The sequence below is a fragment of the Punica granatum genome, chromosome 3 (genome assembly GCF_007655135.1).
Source record: "Punica granatum isolate Tunisia-2019 chromosome 3, ASM765513v2, whole genome shotgun sequence".
NCBI classification, from domain to species: Eukaryota; Viridiplantae; Streptophyta; class Magnoliopsida; order Myrtales; family Lythraceae; genus Punica; species Punica granatum.
This window is the reverse complement of record NC_045129.1, coordinates 34,195,501-34,212,873: the sequence shown is the minus strand read 5'-3', so window position 1 is coordinate 34,212,873 and position 17,373 is coordinate 34,195,501. Positions and strand designations below refer to the sequence as shown.

Sequence of the window (17,373 nt, the reverse complement as noted above, 5' to 3'; positions counted from 1 at the left end):
CTGGATCCACAGATACGGACATATTATAATGTGGATATCTGCCCTGTTTGGATTCCCAAACGATTAATTTTAACTTTAACTTTAACTCTAACTCAACACACTACACAATAAAAATACACATTTCCCAATTCAAAAATTTTAACTTTAACTTTAACTCAACACACTACACAACAAAAATACACGTTTCTCAAGTTAAATGTATAATCACATCTCATTTATCATTTTCCACAATTAAAATCAAAATCAAAATTATTTTAACTCTGAATCCAAACGCACCATTAATTTATGTCGAAAAGAGATAACTGGGCAGGAAGTTATTAAATAATTTGGGTGGTTTTTCCTGTAGAGGAAGATAGACATGATGATGACAATAATAGTCTTTATGTAGATTAATAAATTATAATATATATATATATATATATATTAAATATAAAATGATTATGGGTGCATGTAAGGTGCCACTCAGTGAAGTGTAAAGTAAGAATTCCAAATCAAGGGGTTTCCAAATTCTATGTTCCGTTGGCATAAAAAAAGCCACTCCATCAGCAACTTGCCCAACTTAACTTTCGGCGGCCCCGAGCAACAAACAATGGTGAGAAGAACAAGGGGTAAACTAGCAATTTGATCCCTCGTATAGTTAAATTGCATTAATCGGGTCCCTTGAATGAAATTTACATCAACTTTGTCCTTAGTAACGTCAAATTTGGTCCGTTATAACATCGAATTAGTCCCCGATTATAAATTTGATCATTTCGCAATATCAATTCGGTCCTTCATAACATCAATTGAATCCCCTTACTTTTTTCACTTTAGTCCCTCCGTTATGCGCTATTAGAGCTACGAGGGACCAAATTGATGTTATAAGAGACGAATTTGATGTTATGAGGACTAATTTGATGTTGTGAGGGACTAATTTGATGTTACAAGGGACTAACATGATGCAGACTATTTCAAGGATCAAATTGCTAGTTCACTCAAAAAGATACTTTAATTCAAGAAAATTCAAAGATCGGGAATCTGAAGGGTAGATGTTTAAAGATGTGAGAAATTCAATCGAGGGATTACAATTAGGATATACTTATAAGTCAAAAGTCAAGATAAAGCAGACATGGAGATGAGTATTTCTTCCAACTAGCTCAAGTCGATAGTCCTGAGATGCATTTTGGTTAATTGGAAACTGAATTTGGCATCTGACTTCATTACAAGTGATTGAATCTATTTCTAATTTAAAAATTCGAGCCGATATATTATGATACCTAATCTTTTATAAATCCATTGATGTTTTGTATATTTTTTCCTATATGTGATAACAACTCTCCATATCATATTGGTTTTGAATTGTTGCTGGCCCTGGAGCAATATACATGGAATCTTGGGATTTAGAACTTATGGGTGGAGGTTGACTACAAATAAAGGATTACGAGGTTTTTGAGGGGCACCCGTTCAGAGAAACGAATGTTTACGCGGATTGGCTAGCTAATTAAGCTTTGCAATTCTTCCTATCCTCCATTTGGGTCACATGAAATGGAGAAAAAGAGATGAGAGAAGAAGGAATTTTGTATAAGAAATTTAAAAAATCATATACAACTTTGCCTTCTCCCCTTTCCCTCCTTTTCTTCAATCTTATCGTATCTAATAAAGTATTAATGGTTCATGTGGTATTGCAATCACTGTCAGATCAATATTGCCGGGAGATATTTCTAGGACTTCGGCATCCCAAGTACATATTATACAGAAGCTTTCCGTTTTGCGGATCCGTCTTCTTTGTGCGTTAATGAATACAATGGCTAGATATTTTGATACCTACATCATTGGCGTTTGGACTAAAATCATGCTAAAAGTATTAAGTCATCGAAAGCGCCAACCGGACGCCGATATCATCCCTCATTTGGACAAGCAAGAGATGTATCGGGTCGGGACACCATGTGGAATATGATTATCTTCGAAGAGAAGGAAGTGGCTGAAGTGTTGGCTTTTTCGGCCTCTTGGGCCACTTGAAAAAAGACGACTTCTATCCATAGGGTACATATATGATGGGCCCCCTCTCAACTTGCGACCTATATGGTCAGCTAAATGGCATTTATGATGATGAGAGTATTAACAAGCTCGATCCGACGGTTAAGTACGAATCGAACTCCACGCTTGGAAGGGTAAGCGGCGATAAGACGGACTAAGACCATCTTGTTTGACCGAATTTTAAATGTGACAGTTCTCTTAAAATCTTATCACGTTATGATTTTTTTGAATGAACTAATCATTGAAATTCAAAAGTAATTCTCATGTTTGGATTGCGAAGTTGGGAGGGATTAGGACGGATGGAATTAGTAATTCCTTGTTTGGCCTTTAATTTTGGAAGGAGGGAGAGGATTGGCGTTGGGAATCCCTCCAATCCCCACAATTTTTGCGAAATAAGGAGGGATATGAATTTTAAAATATATTATAATACCAGTAAAGAGATTATTAATCTATCGACTTCTCCCATCCACTTATTACTGTTCTCATCTGAACATGGATTTCACGAGAAGGTCCATTCAGTTGTATAATAACATCAACTTCTTGATCATTTGATGATCATAAATTATTAATATATTCAGTGATAATGCAATTTAACGGTTCAAAAGCTAATTGCATAGAAAAGATAATTACACTATAGAATTCCTCAGATTTCACTATTCTTCCCCATCCACCCTTATCCTTCCCTTCCCCATCCCTCCACCTTTTTATATCCAAAAAAGCTAGATTTTTTGCTTTTTTTCCTCCCTTTATATGATGAATATAATGTCCCTTCATTCCAATTTAATAAAAATGGGGACCCTATAATAGGAGCAACTCGCTGCGGGTGCACTTTTGCTGGACGACACTACCCCAATTCACCTTTTCTTTTTTTGGGGTTAGTTTCATTTTCATTTTGTCTTTGACCCTAAATTTTTTTCTTTTTTCATGAATTTTCCTTTTTCTATAAAATCGACAAAACTAAAAAAGAGGGATGATTACGTGGGAAGAGCTTCTAGAAGGAAAGCTACACAACACTGAGCAATTTCTACGATTCCAATGTGGACTGCGGCACAAGTTGACAATAACATTTTTGGAGCTTTGGCCATAAGAGCCACGCTGCCAAGTTGATGAGGTGATAGGGCTTGGGGGTCTTTAAGGTCCTCCAATCGGTACTTTCCTCTCCCTTTCACTTGTAGTGGCGATGTTAGTGTCAAACTGCCCTTGCGTCTCTCAAGGGAACACATCAAATGACTCAGAGTCACTGGGGGTGTAAACGATCATGTCGGCGCAGGTTTTTATTCAAAATATCATGCTTGAATTTCTCTTCTCAGGTCGCGTTTTTTTAGTAAAAAACTGCCCAAGAACCAAATAAAATATGAAATGACCGCCCACTTTCGGGTCGAATTCTCTAGTTCACCCAAATTTCTATATTAAAGGGAAAAAAAGAAAAAAGATAAAGACAAAGGAAGAACTTCTTTAATATGCAATGTCAACATATTCAACACTGCCATATCGAGAGAGACAAATTGAAATCAGAATAGAAGCCTAATGGACCATAGAGGAAAAATATATTTTCTTGGGTCGGGTTGGTTTCCGTTGGGTTTTCCTTGAACCCAAAACCGAGTATGAAGAAGAAACCACCCAAATTCCTAGACGGTTTTTCAATTTTGGTTTGGACGGGTCGGGTTCTCTCTTTCGTGGTTTTTATTTTTTGCTTTCACCCCCTGGAGCCACCAAATGCACATGATTATAATAGTTTGCATATGGTTGACGATGGTAAATACCCTTTCATTTGTCAGCAGCATGATTTTGAACGAATTAAGACAGATAAGTGGGACTTATATCGGATTGTATCTACTACCAAGAAACGAGAAAAGCCATATTGTTACGAATGATAGTCGATGGGTCTTCGAACTCGAATCTCTACCCGTTATCATTAGTTATCTACAAACTCCTCAAGAATTGGCACATAAGAAACACATTCAGAAAGCCCAATAGGTGACCTTTACTATTTCTTCCCAAGCCCAAACTGCTGGGGCTGCTTTGTAAAAAGACACCAATTGCATTAGGGGTGTGTACACGTACCGGATAGATTTGGATCCAGTCAGAATCTACTCGAACGAGTGGTCCATAACTTATTGTATTATGAGTCAATAAGATCGGGTCCTGTTTCAAATTTTAGAAACTGACATTGTACAAGGTAAGGTCCAGACAAGGGATACCTGGACCACACCCCTAATTGCAACACAGTTCTTCCCCAACAGCAGGAAACGTTTGAATCCATGGGCAATCTGGTGAAGAAATGAATCTAAAACAGTTCGGATCGATCTATATTTAGGAAGTATTTGAATCCACTGCAAAATCCTCCTAAGACCTCCATAACAATTGACCTATTCTGAATCCTCGCAATCCCACTTCTCGTCTGCACTGCAGAACTGGAACCACATTCTCGATCTGCAGAGCTTCATGAAGAAGTACCACATAATCCCAAGGAGTGTCAAGAGGGCACTTAGGACACAAGCAGCTATCGGAGCCACAGTCATCACATAGATCAAGAAACCCGACGGGACCAGACACATTATCACCAGTCCCATCATCCCAATCGGAACCTTGAATGGCCTCTTAATTGTTGGCAGCTTCCTCCTCAACCAAAGGAAAGAGGCAAACTCCAATAACATCCCCAAACTGTAGAGGAAATTCACTGACGAGATAATGTCGGTGAAATTCATGTAAGAGACTGCAAGGGCTATCAAAGTTGATATCAAGATTCCCACCCAAGGGGTACTGAACCAAACCGATCGAGCCCCGAAGGATCGAGGCAGTATTGCCAAGTTGGCCATTCCGAGAAGCTGATAAGCACAACTACTCAACTGAGCCTCGTAGAGCCCTCCGACTGATAGGACTGCCCCTATCTCGATCCAAATTTTGAGCCATTTCCCAGCAATTATTTCAGCAACTTCTGCAAAATACCCGTCAACCCAATCTTTCTGGTCTAGAGGTATTGCCCCGGTAGCGGCCATTAGAGGGATTAAGTAACCTAAACAGGTGAGGAGGCCTGCAGAGAAAAGAGCCTTCGGGAATGTCCTCTGCGGCTCCTCTACTTCCCCTGCTAAAGTGCTGGCATTGTCCCAAAAGTTCAAGTTCCAGAACAGTGTATTGAAGAACAAAGTCCAGTCTTTTGCCACACCCTTCTCGCCGAAACTGATCCATCGGGCAGGATCAATCTTCGGGATCGCGATCACGGACAGGACAGCAAATGGCAGCAGCGAGGCAACTCCTAATGATACTGCTGTATAGCCAACTATAGTCAAGCCGGTGTAGTTCAAGAAGGAGAGCACCAAAGTGAACACGAAGATCGCGATGTAGCGAGGTGCGCCTGTTGAAAAAGAGATCACACAACCCCATCAGGCAACATTCTCAGTTTCTTTCAAACTGGATCTCAAGATTCAACTATGATCGAGAACTGCCAGAACCGACATCAGATACGTCGAATGGATGGTCCAATATCACCGAATTGATCGTCAAACGACTGCGACGAAATCCTTTACTCTTCCAAAAATTTCAACAACTTCAAGTGGAATTCCTGCAATTTCATTTTCTATCCTGACAACTCTCAATCTTTTGGTGATCCGAATCGATTATAGGTATCGAGAAGAACCTGAAGAGAAAATGGGAATGACGAGCTTGAGGTAGTCCATGCAGAGGACAGGGTAGGAGGCCAAGTTGATGACGCCGCTGAGGAACTTCCAGCTACCCATGAGGGACCCCCAGAAGGGGCCGAAGGCCCGGTGAGCCCAGATCACGTAGCCACCGTTCCCGGGGAAAGCGGTGGCGAGCTCGGCCGTGACCAGGGCCTCCGGGATGCTCCATATGAAGGGGAACACGAGGAAGCCGAGGATGGCGAGCAAGGGCCCGGCAGCGCCCACGGTGGGCTCCTCGCCGTAGGGTCCGCCGGCGACCTCGAAGTAGATGAGGAAGACGAGGGGGAGGAGGGAGAGCTTCTTGGCGGCCGATGCAGCCGGCGGCGGCGGAAGAGTGCGGTCGAGGAGGGGCCGGGAAATGGTCGGAGAATCTGAGGGACTCCCCATTTACGTTTCAGTCTGACGAGATTTGTCGGCCACGATGAGAAGGCAAAGATTCCTTATGATTCCTATAGGGGGGAAGTACATAGGTAAACCCGGCGTACGCAAGCCCAGGATGACTTGATTTGACTGTCGGTTGGGGGCCTCAATCAGGTGACCTTGTCGGGTTCAGTATTCATACACCGGGCGTAGAGATATGCCCTTGTGACCTTGCTGCTGATTAGTCCAATCACTAACTGGCAGGACGGAAAGCTGACTTGAACGCGGACTGATGCCGTCCTTAAATAATAATAAGAAAAATCAAAACTACTCTGTTTTGGATTTCGAAATAAAATATTTAAAAATTTAGAATTTTAAAAAAGAATATAATAATAATGTTGTTATTATTATTATTTCGCCACCAACCACTATAATTAGGTTTTTTAAATAATAAATTTATGCTACCCATAAAACCGGGAGAAAAATAAACAAATTGAAATTTGTGCAATCATATCGTCCACGTTTGAGGCTGCATAGGATAACACTGCTTGATAAAAAATCAAAGATTGCCCATCTCAAAAAAAATCAAACTGATGGAGATAAGATAAGGTATAATACATGTGAACCAAAATATAAATAAATGAAAAAATTCCAGAATAAATTGGGAAAAAAACAAGAATATGTTGTAACTCTCCCATAAATATAATCCAACAATAGACGAGAATGAATTGGAAAACCACACTTTACCACCAATCCATGACTTCGAGAATTCATTGAAAGCATTTCGTGTACAACATATATAAGTCATGTCTTAACTAATATAAGAGTCAATTATACTAGTCCATTTGTTTGCGGACTGAAAAATATTTCACTTTACTTTTTCTTCAGTTGAATAAAAATAAATTTTCTCACATTTTTTTAACTACCATTTAATTCGATGTTTTAATATTAAATTTTCTTAATTATTTATTACATTTTCAATAATTAACAACATAATCATGAATTTTTTTTTATCTTCTTCCTCAATTTAATAATAAATTTTCACATATACTTTTTTTCGGTGCAATATACATATATTTTTTCTAATCATTATTATAATCTCATTTAAATATACATATAAATATTTGGAGTCGAGTCGAGTTTTGCTCCACTCCATTGCCAAGCACTATGTTAATGAGTTTGAGGGCATTTCATAGTCTCCCCCAACCCAAAAACAAAAATCAATTTGTACTTGAGAATCATTCTTGAATTTCTGTGGCATTGTTGAACTTGAAGATCTTCTTGGACTTGCAGAACCTCATCAGGAAGAACCACCCAATGGCTCCCACAGTCATCAGCCCACTGATCAGATACACAACCCCGGTGGCATACTTCATGATCACCACCAAGAACCCGGACGGGATCAGGCACATGATCACGAGCCCGGGAACGTTCAATGGGACCCGGTAAGGCCTCTTGATCGAAGGCAACTTCCACCGGAGCCAGATGAATGATGCAAACTCGAGCAGCATCCCTAGGCTGTACAGGAAGTTTGCCGAGGAGACGATGTCCGTGAAGTCCATGAAGGAGACAGCAAGCGCGATCGATGCTGAGACTAGGATCCCGACCCACGGGGTCCCGAACTTCCTGTGCCGGGTCGCGAAGAACCCTGGCAGGAACCCGAGGTCAGCCATGCCTAGTAGCTGATACGCACTGCTGCTGAGCTGGGCCTCGAAGAGGCCAATTGCAGACAGGACCGCCCCGACCTCAACCCATATCTTGAGCCATTTCCCTGCTATGATCCCCGCAGCCACCGCGTGGAATCCCGATTCCCACTGCATCTGATCAAGGGGCAGGGCCCCGGTCACTGCGAAGAGAGGGATAATGTAGGAGACGCAGGTGAAGATCACAGCGAAGAACAAGGCGGTCGGGAAAGTCTTTTGCGGCTCGTCGACTTCCCCGGCCAATGTGCTGACATTATCCCAGAAGTTAAGGTTCCAGAACAGAGTATTGAAGTAAAGGTTCCAGTCTTTGTCCACGCCCTTCTGCCCCAGACTGCCCCATCGATGAGGTTTGATCTTCGGGATCGCGATGAGGGACATTAGGATGAATGGCATCAAAGAGACGATACCGAGGAGGACTGCTCCATACCCGACGATATTGAGGCCGGTGAAGTTGAGGAAGGAGAGGCCGCAGGTGGAAAGGACCACGGCTAGTATCCGAGGCCAGCCCGACTCGAACACAGGGAATAGCTTCTTTAGGTAATCGATGCAGAGGACAGGGAAGGCTGCGATGTTGATGACGCCGCTGAGGAACTTCCAGGAGCCCATCATGGAGCCTGGGAAGGGTCCGAAGGCACGCTCGGCCCAGACAACGAACCCACCATTGCCCGGGAACGCAGTGGAGAGCTCGGCGGTGATGAGCGCTTCGGGGACACTCCAGATGAAGGGGAAGATGAGGAAACCGAGTATAGCGAGCAGGGGGCCCGCCGCTTGCACCGTGGGCTCCTCCCCATACGGCCCGCCGGCGACCTCAAAGTAGATCAGGAAGATGAGCGGGACGAGAGTGAGCTTGTTCGATGTTCCCACAGTCGATGAAGCAGTTGTCGGAGCGGCGGTGATGGGGAGTTCGTCGGCCGGTTCAGGCCGTTTGGGAGAGGTTTGAGGAGACATTGTTGTCGGGCAGCGAGAACAAGTTCGATTCGTGCTCTTTTATATAATGTAGACTCCATCATTGGCGCACGCTTTCAACATTATAGAAAGGAGTCGTTGAATAAACTATATAGTTAGGGAGGAAACAGCTTCCTATGTTCCATAAAGCCTCCCACTTAGCTCTATATATTACATATTTTGTCCTCATCATTAGATTAAACGTTATTTGTGAAGAAATAAAGATTTGCAAAATTATAATACAATGCACACATTTTTCAAGTGGAAGATATTATACTGGAATTACATGTTCCTAGGAACGATAAATTCATCTATATAATCAGCATGACCCAAGGGCGCGCTCATATACTCCCTTTTTGGCATCGTTCAAAATTTACTAAGGTTTGTTCCAGGAGCCGAATGTAAAACCTAAAATAACAAACATCGGGCTTTGATTGGCATTTAAATAAAAAAAATTACTCTACCCAACTCGATTTTATTATTTTTCAAATTTAAAATTGTGATCATTACTGTTTTGTCTTTTCTCAATTTAATAACAATTTTTAGCTTATATTTTTTAAATCATTTTTTTATAATAAATTTTCTATTTACTTTCACATAAATAGATGAAGTTACCCAGAGATCTATCCGTAGGGGACAACCATGGAATACAAGAAGAACATGGATCTGATATGCATAGACAGTCAAGATAAATATGAGATCGACATGGAAGATTTATTCAAACACTTAGCCCATGATGGGCTGAAGGGAGTACATGAGTTTGAAACAAACAAAAGAAGAAGACATTAAAATAAAAGGAAAGAGTCTGGAAAGACTCAATCCATGCTTACACTGGAACTTACACACAGAAAGGGGGTTGGAGGATCCGGGTTATGGGAGCCGGATGTTTACATGTGGGAAGAGATAAGAGAAGAAGAGAGGAAGAGTGAATTATGTGTTGCGGGTGTGTGTCCTCCTCGATGCTGGAGGAAGGGCACTCTTATAGGCAGTGGTGGATGCCTTGTCGCTGTGCAGCTTTACACTGTGCACTCACATGCGGGGTTACTGTCGAGCTCAGTGGGATATACTGTAGCTACAGTGACCTTTTTTGTCGCAAAAGGTGACAGGAGGCTGCTTTATGTCGGGCACGCTCGCCGAAAGGTTTTTTGTCCGTTATGGTACCACTGTGAGTAGTGGTGGGACGCTTCCGGAGATTGCGCTGATTATGTCGGGGCATAGCCTTTTGAGCCGAAAGGTTTTTTGTCCGGTAATGATCCACGTGTCTGAAACAGTGGGCGGACGCTCTCGGTTGCTGGGGCTAGCAATCACTCAGATGAGAAATCACTGTCGCCTTGTTCCCTGTGGGACTCTGATGCAGACGAAGCAGTGTTTAATTCTTTGAGCTCCAGGAGGACCTGACTGAGTCGCCCTATGTAATCCTCATCAGTTTTTGCTGCTGAGAGGAAGGACGAAGCGCGGGCTTTGACCTGGAGAAAGCTTTGGTGGTCCACTTGTGCCTTGTCTGAGACAAGAGCATTTTTACGGAACCAACTGAGAACAAATTGGGAGTCAAGATGATCTACCTTCAGCTTAACCCACCATTTGCATTTGAAGATCCTGGCCAGTGTCTGCAGGCCTGTCTGTTGATCAGGCTTGTATCCGAAAGACCAATTATGAACCCATGATAATCCAAAGATCTGGTAGAACTGGAGAAGCACGGGGAAGATGGTTTGATTCCCTTGAGGTTTGAATCTGGAAGCGAACATGATATAGGCTTCATGGATTATGGGAGGCAGTATGTCTGGAATAGGACCCCAGATAGACCACCAGTGGGCGAACCAAAAGGGAAATATGGCTATATCTTTAGAATGGAAAAAGATCAGCCAAGTGTGTCTGAACTCATGGTTTTGGTACAAAAATGCATTGTACCATGCTTGCTGGTAATCCCAGTAGGAATACATGGCATTATGGGGGAGATCGGACGAGAACCGGGCTTGGAATTTATGGATTTGGTAAGGTTTTCCCTCATTCCATTCTCTCGGGTGGATCACTCTGAGTATTTTGGCTGTAGAGTGGGATATGGTGTTTGAGGAGCCAGAGACGAGGTGGTGTTTGAACTCAACTGAACCTGTATCACTCAAAATTTTCTCATAATATTCCCGGGTTTTTGAAATGTCAAACGGCCGGAAATACCAATTTTCGGGAAACAATTTTGATGCAGCGAAGAAGGGGTTTTCATGGTAAAAACCTTCTTCCATAATCAAAACAGTTTGAAATAATGATTTTGGAAACCATGGTGCTGTTTTTGAAGAGCTGGTTTCCTTATCGGAAAATGTTGTGAGACTTTTTTCTGCTCTTTTGGCGATTTGCCTAGAGCTCTCTCCCTTGCTAGTCTCCAGCTGAGGAGGAGATATCCCAGATAGCACTTGTGCTATTTCTGGTTTATCTTTTAAAACAGTAATCCATTGCTGGACTACGGCATCATTATCGACGGGAGAGGAACTCTGTTTTGCAAGAGTTTGTTTCTCCTTTTTGGGTTTAGGAATTTTACCTGGCAGAGTCTGCATGCAGCTCTGCTTATCGATCTCCTGTTGGAGAGTCTGTCGATAGGTTTTTATCTGGCTATCAACAGTGATCTGTCCAATGGATGGTTGGCCAGAGGCCTTATGGTGCGAGGATTGCTCCTCATTCTTTATCGACTGGCTGGGAGCCAGCTGTTTTGAGGCCGCAGCCTCTTTTTTCGAGGAACGAGTCCTCATGCTCATGTTGGTACCTGCAGGAATTCTCTTGTCAGGAAGTCAGGGAGACTGTTAGTCTCACCTTTTATGAATTCAATGTCAAAATCAAATACACTCAAGATAGCTTGCCAGCGGGCAAAAATCTGTTTTGATGCAATGTTTTGAACATCTTTTTGAAGAACCTCTTTTGCAGATTTGCAATCAATCCGAAGTAAAAACCTTTGGTTTAGAAGATCATATTGAAATTTAGAAATGCAAAGGACCACAAAAAGAATTTCTTTTTTTATTGTTGAGTAATTCTTCTGGGTAGGGTTCCAATGTTTTGATGTGAACTGAACAACTTGCTCAAGTCCATTTTTGGATTGTTTCAAGATTCCTCCGTATCCTTCTTCAGAGGCGTCCGTTTCAACAATCTTTTTTGCAGAAGGATCTGCCAAGTGCAAGCAAGGCAGATTTTTGATTTGAAGCTTGATTTGCTTCACAATTTTGGTTTGTTCATCCGTCCATGGTGGAGGAGAATTCTTTAACCTGTTATGGAGGGGTTTGCAAAGCTTACTTAGGCCAGGGAAGAAATCTACAACGTAGTTTAGACTTCCTAAGAACCTTTGAAGCTGTTTTTTATCATGGATTTGATCAGGGAACCTATCAGCAAACTGGATGGACCTGTTGATGGGGATTATGGTGCCCCTGCTGATGTTGTGCCCTAGGAATCGGATTTTGGTTTGGAAGAGGCAGACTTTAGTCGGAGACACAGTCAAACCATTTATCGAGGTGACCCTCAGAAAATGCTTCAGATGTCTGAAATGAGAATCAGGGGTTTTGGAAAATATGAGGACATCATCGATGTATACAATTATGAAATCGGAGTATTCACCAAAGATGTCATTCATGATTTTCTGAAATTCAGATGGGGCATTTTTGAGCCCAAATGGCATTACATTCCATTCGTACTGGCCAAACGGAACTGTGAATGCAGTTTTGTATTTGTCCTTTTCGGCGATTTGAATTTGCCAAAAACCTGACTTCATGTCGAATTTTGAAAATATTTTTGAATCATGGAGTCTTTGGAGCAAATCTTTTTTGTTAGGTATGGGGTACCTAATCCACCTTAAGGCTTGGTTCAAGGGCTTGTAATTGATTACTAACCTGGGGACTCCTCTTTCAAGCTCAGCATTTTTGTTCACGTAGAAGACTGAACAACTCCAGGGAGACTTACTAGGCCTAATCAATTTTTTGTTCAAGAGGTCTTGGATTTCTACCTTGCAGTGTCTTTCCAACTCTTGGTTCATCTGAATGGGTCTGGCTTTTGTTGGGATATTTTTCTCATCGAAATCCTTTTCATAAGGTAAGTCGATGACATGCTGCTTCCTATCCCAGAAAGCGTTTGGGGTTTCTCCACAAACTGACTCCTAAATCAGCCTGTCGAGATTATCGATTTTTGTTTCCAATCTGGTTTTTGGAGCAGATTTTCAACATTATGGTGAGAGATCTCATCTTTTACCCAACCTATTTGCCTCTCAGCTGCCTGTATCATGTCCAGATTTCTGGTTACAGGTTTTGTTACGAAAGGGAAAAGGGTTTTGCTTCCTAAGTACACCGTTTTTATGCCTGAATTGGTGAGCAGGAAGGGTTTAATGAGCTGAATGAAGGGTGTTCCTAGTATGACTTCGTTTTTTAAGTCTTGGACAACTAGGAAACCGGTTTTGTATGTTGAATCTTCATTTTTAACTTCTGCTTCTGCAATTTTATGGGTGATTTTCAATTTGTTGTTGCTGGCAGAACGTAAAGATTCATGGGTCAATTCGCAGTATTTTTTAGGGATTATTCCCTCCCTCACACAATTGGCGTCTGCACCTGTATCCAACAGGGCAGTTACTTCCACTTGGAAGTCGTTCACCTTGATTGTAGGTTTTAGGAGGTATTTCTGATGAGTGAATTCCTGGTTTTTACACTCAGGTTTGGGTTCAGCATCGTCCAAGGTCTGAACCAGCTTTTTATCAGTTTTCAGAGTTTTTACTTCTTTATGGAGCTCATTGAGTTTTTGGCGAAGTTTTAACTCTGCTTGAAGTCTTTCTTTTTCCCGGTTTTCATGCTCTTGGGCGCGGGTATTCCTGATCATCATGTTGAGTAACCTAAGGTTTTTGGTTTGCTCAGGTTCTTTTGGCTCAACATATTTTGGAGGGGGTTTTGAGGAGACTACAGTTTTGTTAAAAGGTAGTTTCCAGGTTATGGTATTTTCATTGAATTTGAGAGCCTTTTCTTCCATGAAGAATTGGTAAAACCAATCCCAGAAAAGGATGTTCTTTCTATTTTCTTCCATCCAGAAGATCCAACTGTTTTGCATTATGGTCTCTACGTAATTTTTTGTAAAGACATCATACAACCAGTTTTTTCTTTTTTCATTTTCTTTGGAGCAGAAGTCATTCCTAAGGATGGCTGAGGCTATTGAAAATGTTTTCTCAATAACATAGATCTCAGGATTAGGATTGATTCTGGTTGCATCGGTTATGGATGAGAATGTGGGTGAAGGTGGCGAAGACTCAGTTTCATCTGTGATGGGGGCAGAGTACACTGGTCTAGGGATATCGGTGGCGACACTACTTATTCCTCTAAGGTTGGCAGTCCTAGGAGGGTTTTCAGTAGCTGTTTGAAAAGTGTTTGCCGATGGGGCAACATTGAATGATCTCCTTCTAAGCTCAGGGCTTCTAAAGGAAGAATTTATCGATGGGGTTGAGGTTGACTGTATGTCGACTGATCTCCTATGGTGAAAGCTTATGGAAACTCTCCCATCTTGGAACTGGCTCACTCGACTAAGTTCCTCATTTTGAATTTTTTCAGGGGCAACTGCGTCTTCTAAGACCCATTCTTCAGGAAGAATTACCTCATTCCACCTAATTGGTCTAGGAACTACAGTGTTTGACCTGGCAATATCAGTTTGGAAAAGGAGGGTTTCTCCTTTGGGGCTATGGTTGAAGGCTTTGGTTGCAAATGCTGAGACCATCGTTTTGTAATGGACTCTGTATACAAGGGCTAAAGGGATGGAGCCTAAAGCAATCTTGTAATTGTGAGTTTTGATTTGCAGGGTCAAGCCATGAGTTATGTTTTGGTCTTTGAGGGACATGGTGAAATTTGGGAAACAGTTGAAATGGACTGGCCCGTCACACAGACTAGTCTCTACTGTTCCAAGAATGGATTCATGGTAATTCAGAAGCCTAGCATCCCTAAGCACTAGGAGTACTGAGGTATCTAAACCTTCTCTGGTCAGGGGTTTTATGCCCACTTGGACAAGCCCTATATGGATGAAGTTGTATTTATCGTTATGTTTTTTCAGGGACTCTTGATTCAAGAGTTTTATGGTTTGTGAAGAGTTTTTTAGGGGAATGTCCCGCTCTTCGTTGTTATGGTGTAATCGGTTTTTGAGAAAATTTGTTGGAATTTTGAGTTTTTATAAATCTGTTTTGAAGCGATTCTTGGGATCTCCCAATCATCGATAGATTTATCAAAACATTCCAAATTGACCTCTTCTCTGTTGAGAACAGAATCATTATCGAAATTATTTTCAGAAGGACATGTACTCGAAGAACTTGTTTTAAACCAATCCATATTTTTAAAACAATAAACCTTCCAGTCTATCAGACATTTATCAAGACTTTCTATACTTTTGCATATCAGTTCCCTATCCTTAAGGTATTCCATACCTATCCTAGACGAAAGCTCTACAGATCTAATAGAACCATCAGCCTAGAAGGTATTTCAGAGATGCTATACCGTATCAGATACTCCTACCCAGCTTCTCTCAAGATCAAGATCTAAGATTTACCTGGATGAACGGCAGATTCCTCACACAGTGTTTCCCGTCGGATCCTAGCACATCCCTAACCAACTGCTGTACCTGGTTTTAACAATAATAGTAGGGAGACAAATACATAAAACTCACTTACTCTTTGAGAGATCTATATAGACCCATACCCCAACTGCTGTACCTCTACGAACGGTAATGCCCTAGGATAACTCTACTCCAGTCGATAACCTCCATCTACTTAGACGGTGTTCATAACACTACCGGGATTATTTCCAATTTTTACCCTGAAACTGCCCTAACCGTCGGGACTTACAAACGGGTACACCTTAGGACTTCCCCCCGGGTTACTACAAACGGTGAATGTGTAGGGTCCATTAGAGCGACTGGATGGACATTAGAGCCTATTGCACTACTTCTTTTGTGAGCATCAGTTCATTGTGGATGGATCTAGAAGCCTAAAGAGAACGTGATCTATGCCTTCTTCCTATCTTGTTTATACCAGCTTCAGTACATTGTATAGGATATGCAAGAATACACTATTGGGAGAACGCTACATGAGTTTCTACCAGCCATGAAGGCGGTCCTAGATGAACATGACCTACGAGATCTACATGGATCTAAGTAACTTCAACGGAATATACATCCTATCCCCACCTATTCTTGGCTCTGATACCATTTTACCCAGAGATCTATCCGTAGGGGACAACCATGGAATACAAGAAGAACATGGATCTGATATGCATAGACTGTCAAGATAAATATGAGATCGACATGGAAGATTTATTCAAACACTTAGCCCATGATGGGCTGAAGGGAGTACATGAGTTTGAAACAAACAAAAGAAGAAGACATTAAAATAAAAGGAAAGAGTCTGGAAGGACTCAATCCATGCTTACACTGGAACTTACACACAGAAAGGGGGTTGGAGGATCCGGGTTATGGGAGCCGGATGTTTACATGTGGGAAGAGATAAGAGAAGAAGAGAGGAAGAGTGAATTATGTGTTGCGGGTGTGTGTCCTCCTCGATGCTGGAGGAAGGGCACTCTTATAGGCAGTGGTGGATGCCTTGTCGTTGTGCAGCTTTACACTGTGCACTCACATGCGGGGTTACTGTCGAGCTCAGTGGGATATACTGTAGCTACAGTGACCTTTTTTGTCGCAAAAGGTGACAGGAGGCTGCTTTATGTCGGGCACGCTCGCCGAAAGGTTTTTTGTCCGTTATGGTACCACTGTGAGTAGTGGTGGGACGCTTCCGGAGATTGCGCTGATTATGTCGGGGCATAGCCTTTTGAGCCGAAAGGTTTTTTGTCCGGTAATGATCCACGTGTCTGAAACAGTGGGCGGACGCTCTCGGTTGCTGGGGCTAGCAATCACTCAGATGAGAAATCACTGTCGCCTTGTTCCCTGTGGGACTCTGATGCAGACGAAGCAGTGTTTAATTCTTTGAGCTCCAGGAGGACCTGACTGAGTCGCCCTATGTAATCCTCATCAGTTTTTGCTGCTGAGAGGAAGGACGAAGCGCGGGCTTTGACCTGGAGAAAGCTTTGGTGGTCCACTTGTGCCTTGTCTGAGACAAGAGCATTTTTACGGAACCAACTGAGAACAAATTGGGAGTCAAGATGATCTACCTTCAGCTTAACCCACCATTTGCATTTGAAGATCCTGGCCAGTGTCTGCAGGCCTGTCTGTTGATCAGGCTTGTATCCGAAAGACCAATTATGAACCCATGATAATCCAAAGATCTGGTAGAACTGGAGAAGCACGGGGAAGATGGTTTGATTCCCTTGAGGTTTGAATCTGGAAGCGAACATGATATAGGCTTCATGGATTATGGGAGGCAGTATGTCTGGAATAGGACCCCAGATAGACCACCAGTGGGCGAACCAAAAGGGAAATATGGCTATATCTTTAGAATGGAAAAAGATCAGCCAAGTGTGTCTGAACTCATGGTTTTGGTACAAAAATGCATTGTACCATGCTTGCTGGTAATCCCAGTAGGAATACATGGCATTATGGGGGAGATCGGACGAGAACCGGGCTTGGAATTTATGGATTTGGTAAGGTTTTCCCTCATTCCATTCTCTCGGGTGGATCACTCTGAGTATTTTGGCTGTAGAGTGGGATATGGTGTTTGAGGAGCCAGAGACGAG

General features: G+C 42.3%; 2 protein-coding genes across 2 annotated transcripts; both read right to left on the bottom strand.

Moving 5' to 3' along the window:
• Positions 1 to 3,980: 3,980 nt before the first annotated feature.
• LOC116201924 (probable polyamine transporter At3g13620) lies at positions 3,981 to 6,288 on the bottom strand. Its single transcript, XM_031533384.1, has 2 exons — positions 5,654 to 6,288; positions 3,981 to 5,371 (listed from the first exon to the last, which is right to left on the bottom strand). The coding sequence occupies exons 1-2, from the start codon at positions 6,081 to 6,083 to the stop codon at positions 4,386 to 4,388; spliced, it is 1,416 nt and encodes a 471-aa protein (XP_031389244.1). The 5' UTR covers positions 6,084 to 6,288; the 3' UTR covers positions 3,981 to 4,385.
• Positions 6,289 to 7,082: 794 nt separating this feature from the next.
• On the bottom strand, positions 7,083 to 8,903 carry LOC116199060 (probable polyamine transporter At3g13620). Its single transcript, XM_031529350.1, has one exon. The coding sequence runs from the start codon at positions 8,705 to 8,707 to the stop codon at positions 7,295 to 7,297; it is 1,413 nt and encodes a 470-aa protein (XP_031385210.1). The 5' UTR covers positions 8,708 to 8,903; the 3' UTR covers positions 7,083 to 7,294.
• Between the last annotated feature and the right edge of the window lie 8,470 nt (positions 8,904 to 17,373).